Source organism: Henckelia pumila, chromosome 2, assembly GCF_033568475.1.
Source record: "Henckelia pumila isolate YLH828 chromosome 2, ASM3356847v2, whole genome shotgun sequence".
Classification (NCBI taxonomy): domain Eukaryota; kingdom Viridiplantae; phylum Streptophyta; class Magnoliopsida; order Lamiales; family Gesneriaceae; genus Henckelia; species Henckelia pumila.
Window position 1 is genome coordinate 128,831,361 of NC_133121.1, and position 5,956 is coordinate 128,837,316.

At 34.9% G+C, this 5,956-nt stretch overlaps 1 protein-coding gene across 4 annotated transcripts; it reads right to left on the reverse strand.

The window, feature by feature from the left end:
- Window positions 1-217: 217 nt before the first annotated feature.
- LOC140882701 (F-box/kelch-repeat protein At3g61590-like) lies at window positions 218-3,856 on the reverse strand. Of its 4 annotated transcripts, none has more exons than XM_073288855.1 (3): window positions 3,536-3,856; window positions 1,130-2,393; window positions 218-636 (listed from the first exon to the last, which is right to left on the reverse strand). In XM_073288855.1, exon 2 carries the CDS (start codon window positions 2,360-2,362, stop codon window positions 1,145-1,147), a length of 1,218 nt encoding a protein of 405 aa, XP_073144956.1. In that variant the 5' UTR covers window positions 2,363-2,393; window positions 3,536-3,856; the 3' UTR covers window positions 218-636; window positions 1,130-1,144. The 4 variants fall into 4 exon arrangements, with proteins under 4 accessions (XP_073144956.1, XP_073144957.1, XP_073144955.1 ...); XM_073288856.1 differs by lacking the exon at window positions 3,536-3,856 and adding an exon at window positions 2,956-3,450 and having other exon boundaries at window positions 1,130-2,372; XM_073288854.1 differs by having other exon boundaries at window positions 219-575; window positions 1,130-2,372.
- Between the last annotated feature and the right edge of the window lie 2,100 nt (window positions 3,857-5,956).

Consider the following 5,956-nt stretch of genomic DNA (forward strand, 5'->3'; position numbering starts at 1 on the left):
AAACTTATGTGAAACGATTTCACGAACTAATTTTGAGAAACAAATATTTTATTCGAATCAAACACGGAAAAATATTGATTTTTATGCCAAAAACATTACTTTCTATCATAAATATAAGTAGGATTTGAACTATAAATTTATGTGATACGGACCACCGGATAGAAGATTTTAAAAGTGACGAGTGGCTGCAACCACACGACATAAATGGGCAATATAAATGAAAAGTTGCGGATAGAAATGGTCCCAAGAGGCACATGCCATATTCAAGAAAACAATTAAAATCTCCATGTGCGTGGCATTAAGAACACATAAAAACACACACAACTCTGGTACAAGTTTAAAAGACTATGTAGCTGGAGATGAACAAGACTACAGTAAACAGTGACCCTGGAGATCTGATGACGAGCTGGGGCCGAAAACATATTTGGAATGTTTTCGTTTCAGAGACAAATCATCTAACCAAATCCCATCATGTTCGCCAATGAAATAGCAAGGAGAATTTCAGCATAAGTATCGTTGGATTCATGATTCAGATAACTTCAATCACGCTTGAACATACTCGAGCAAAGCAACTCCTTCATACATTGTATGTGTGTGTATAGTGAAGTAAATCAACAAACAAGCTCAAGTCATGATCTGAGACATAACAAGATTGGATAAATGAATTTGAACCAGCAAGTGAATCAAACTGAAGTTCAAATTTTAGTTAAACTTGAGCACAATGTAATTTGTTTTTTGACTTGCTATGCTACTTCGTGTGATTCAATAGAGCTCAAATACAAATATATAGACAATACTTATTTGACTCAATTAATTTGCATCAAACCATAGTTGAAGATATATGCTGTGTAAGTAACACAGTGTAACACATGAAGGACATGGGAAATGAGAAAGAGAGAGGAAATATCATTTCATAAGTTCCATATTAGCCCATATAAAGTTCTGAATGTAAAGAATAAGGATATTTCTTTCATATAGATTTTTGAGCAGCCTCATCAGCTATTAAATCGTTCTATAAGACTCGCTGAAACTTTAAATCAACATAACCGGAAAAACACGGAGTCGAAATCATTAACATTATCATATATTTATATAAGAAAATAAAAGTTCAACTGGCAGTGCGTGATACCATTTCGAATCAGAACTAGGGAGCAATCTCCAGTCTCGGTTCAAAACAGAAACCTGTGAAGAGCTGAAGAGGAAATCTCTTTGCGACAGGGCATTTTTGCGACCACTTCCATTGCTTCTGGTAAAGGTCGAAAACAAGAAGAGCAGGTGCTCCGTAACTCTGGATGTATATAAGGTCATCTGTCCCACTGCTGGCAAAAACATCATCAAACTCTCCGAAACCTTGAAAATACTTATGGGGCATTCGGGCTACTTCTTGCCATTGTGTCCCATTTAAAACCCAAATCCCAATTCCCTTAATGATGTCGGGTCGATCCTGTCTCCCAATGCCACCTACCATTATCAGCTTTTCCTTCAAGTTCATCAGCCGGCCACATGTCAGAGAACATGGAACCGGGATGAAACTCCTCATTAACAAACCGTGAGGGGATCTGTTTCTCAAGTTGTACATGATAAGCCCATGACGATTCTCAGGAGCACCACCTCCTGTCGAGTAAATCAAGAAGTACAATACCCCATCACAAATCACACTCTCATCACCAGCTCTCCACCCTGTTAAAATCTCTGATAGAGTTGTCACCCATGTCATCGGTGTTGAATCATACAAATGAATAGAGAGGTCCCACTGAAAGAAGTTTCCAGGAACTTGCTTGGACTTAACAATAGAGACCATGTAATTATGAGACACTTGGTCAAGGGAAACTGCCAATGCGCTGTAATCTGAAAATTTCGGACCGGGAGGCTCGTCAAGCCCTTTGCAACATTTTGTTATTGGGTTACATACAAATAACTCGCTTCTACTATCATTATCCATGAAACAAACTAACCCACAAGACGAAGCAATGAACCAACTCGACGTCTCAATGCAGGGGAGGTCAATACCATACCATTTCCTAAGTATGGGATCATATGCATATCCAACAGGTTCATCGGAGCTAGTGAACATAAAGTACCAAGGTTTCTGCGCCAAAACATGAGAACCATTCCACAGAAACCTTTTCGATGTCACTATCTCATGCCATCTTTTACAAACACATCCTGCCCTAAAAATGCTAGCGATCGGAAGATAAGCCAATATTCGTTCTAAGAGATCATCTGGTAAAATTAAGTCAACAGAAACAGAGGCAACTTCTTTATCATTTTCGTCATTAAGCTCTAAGAATGAATCAAACTCCACCATGTCACTGGAAAAGTTATCAGTGGAATGACTGACCCATGATGTTTCACCCTCCATGACCAAGAATCTGTGAAATCGAAACAAGAATCTCCAGTAAAATTAAAATGAAAGAATTCATATTTGGAAAAGCTCGTTGATAGACTCGGACATAAAAAATTGTGTCATAGACTATGTAAAATAAAATGGACATAAAGTAGTATATACAGCAGGGGAAGAAACCAATTAAAAGCAGTGATTCAGTGACAGATGTCACACATAACAAGAAATGAAAAAACAGATTAATATGGATAACGAGTTCCGTAACATGTGAAATCCGAACCTATCTACAACTATCAAGGAATTAAAACAACTGACCAAAATTTAAGAAACTGAACCTGCTTATGCTAGGATCACCCGGAAATGGGAACACGAAATTTGAATAGCTCAAGCAAAAATGAGGTGAGCACATGAAATATGCAAATCTCAAATATCTCGGTTTTTGGCAACTTAATCCATACTAAATTAGTAACCAAAACACAAGAATACCATGACAAATATAAATTAAAACACAATAATTAAGTTTTGAACAAAAGATATCAAAGTATTTGTACCTACTTTGAGAATAAAGCAAGAAATATACTTCTCAAGGCTACAAAGAACAACTTAAGAACCTCGAGGCAGAATACGAGATTGACAAAAATCTTTTCTAGCTGGCTCACGTTCAAGAGATCATCTGAGATTCAGAAATAAGAACCCAAATATTTAAGCAATCGCTTTTGGCCGAATAAAAAGCTTGCCTACAAGCCCAGATCACAATTTACAAGCTACCGTTTGTTTCTTTCCACAAAAGGATAAAAACATTCAGGCAGGATTACACACAATGGAGCTATAAAACAACCCTTTTCGCCATATATATCATCACCAATGAGATTGCATCATTTTATATTTAGAAGACAACCGTTTAATCGAATTTATTATGCATTTCATAAGGAGCAACTGTTTTCAGAAAGTGTACATCAATCAAAATGGAAAAAAAGGGGGAAACCAGATTAAACAATTGTTAGGTGAAACAGAAATCACACCAAGAATGAAGAAACACTATGAAATGAAACATCAGGATACCAAAAGACCAAACGGCAAAAAATTGTAGGCTCCCATACGAACAGATCTCACGGACACCTTAACAAACCTACTCGCAAGAAAAAAAAAAAAAGATAGGATTTTTTCACATGTAACAAATCAAGATTGTACCTTAGATGCAAAATCCCTCCTCGAAAGAAAAAGGGCCCTCTCAGATTGCTCAAGAAGTCCTCAAGATTTACCAGATTAAAGCTCAAAACCCATAACTAAACACGAAAAACCAGTACTTTCCTCCGAGCAGAGAAGCTCAATAAATAGCAAAGTATTAAAAGGGAAGGGGGGAAATCAGATAATCTTCACGAGAAACTGAGAAGGCTTAGCCAGGTAAACATGCGTTACGCATTAAATATCACTAGAATTCTACAAATGTCACATAGGGAGAGAGGTGGGGGGTCAGTTATCTTGGTTTTTTTTCCTTTTACGTTCAACTGATGTAGCCTAAACGACAGGAAGTGAGAAATCAAAGAGAAGGGCGGTCTTTTAATAGGGCTTTTTGGTTTTGTTGATGTAGACAAATGCGAGTGAGCTACACTACACACACATCTCTGCTATTTTTCAACAATTTCTCGTCGTGGGCTGAAAAAATAGTTGTAAAAAAATGTTGGGAATTGCACACTTTACATGTACATATAAAAATTCCAAATATATTGATTGAATTGTTATAACTTGTACTATTTCAAATATTTGAGTTATATTGTTATACACATTATACTTTCATCAGGTAAAATAATTCTTTGATTATATATGAAAATGTATGATTTTACTATATTCTATATGAAATGAAATACAAAAAGGAAATAGAAAGGAAAAAAACATGGGTGAATTGTTTTTCGCCACAACCAAAAGGCAAGTAATGCTGTCTAACTCATCAACACTCATGATTCCCTAATTATTCTTCGCACTATTTTTTTTTTTTTCATTTTTCATTTTTCATTTTTCCTATTTAATATGTTTTTCACTATATTCTAAACGAAGCTAGCTACGCCGAAATGGAAAATAAAATTCATTTTCCATCTTAAAGTTTAAAAGTATATAAATAAACAATGCTATATATATATATATATATAAAATAATAAATTGAATCACCAAATGCATAAAAATGTTCGTCTGTCCTAGGGCTAGCAAAAAATATCGAAATTCCGTCATACCGTCGTTATTGTAAAAAAAAAAACCGAAAATATCAAAAATTTCGGTATACCTTAAATTTCATACCGTACCGAAATTTTCGGAATCGGTATCGGTATACGATTTTTGAATTTTTGGTATTTACCGAAATACCATCGATATACACGGTATCGGTATGATACCGTGTATCCCGATATTTTTTTTTAAAAAAAAAGTATAAAAAATCGGTATACATGGTATCATACTGATATCGTACCAAATTTCGGTATTTGGTATGGTATCGGTATGGATTTATGGCATACCGAAATTTTCGGTACGGTATCGGTATCGAAAATTTCGATATCGAAATTTCCAGTACGGTATGTGGTATTCAATACGGTATGCGGTATACCGTACCGAACCACCCCTAGTATGTCCACGTGAACAAGATTACAGTGTATCTTTGTTTGTTTGTTTGTTTATTTTTCATACAAAATGTGAAATATTTCTATCTAATTTGACCACTAACCACACAAATAAACACGAATAGGAGTGAGATTTAAACTCAAGATCATGAGTGAGATTTTACACAAGAGCACGTGATCTTTTTGGTTTAACAATCGGGAGTCCATTACTTGTTAGTTAAAGGCTTAAAGCCATTTCGTCCAATAGACATGCTTTACCTAACCTCTGTCCACCTCAAGTTTACTTTTGATGCAAGAATTGGGGGATAAAACCCAAATACGTATTTAAAGTTTTTTAATTTTTTCAAAAATATACTAACACTTTATTGGTTTCTAATTACGTCCCTTATTTAACAAATAGTTTCCTTAATATGTTCCTCAAACTAAAAATTGCCTATAATACCCTTAGTCTAGCAATTATAATTAATATTTCCTTTGGGCTCAAAAAATGGTATCAGAGCCTTAGGTTAATTATTCAGAATTTATATTATTCGTTAATTCATACTTTTCTTTGTTGAGGAGAAGATTTTCTACAAAATATGACTTCAAACGAAGGTTTGAATCAAGAGGATTTTATTCATATAAAATCCTATAAACAAGTTAATCTACTCACAATAGATTACTTACAACAGGTTGTGATTAATGCTCTCAATTTTGAAGGGAGTAAGAAAGATGATTTCTAACTCTAAATTTTTAGAGATTATCCCAGATTCCTCTAAACTCTCCGGAGATCTTAGAGAAATTCAAAAGACGGTACAATATTACAGCAATCAGCTGTATGAAATACTTCGGCAAATTGAAGAAATCCTTAAGAAACAAGAAGAAATTCTTGAAACTCTAAAGGATCTTCAAAATAAAATCATAAATCTAGAACACACTTCTGGTTCTAGAAAAGGAAATACAGGAGGAAGATTACCACTCTTGTTTGGTACCGAACCTTTGTTACATCAGAAAGGTAAAACCA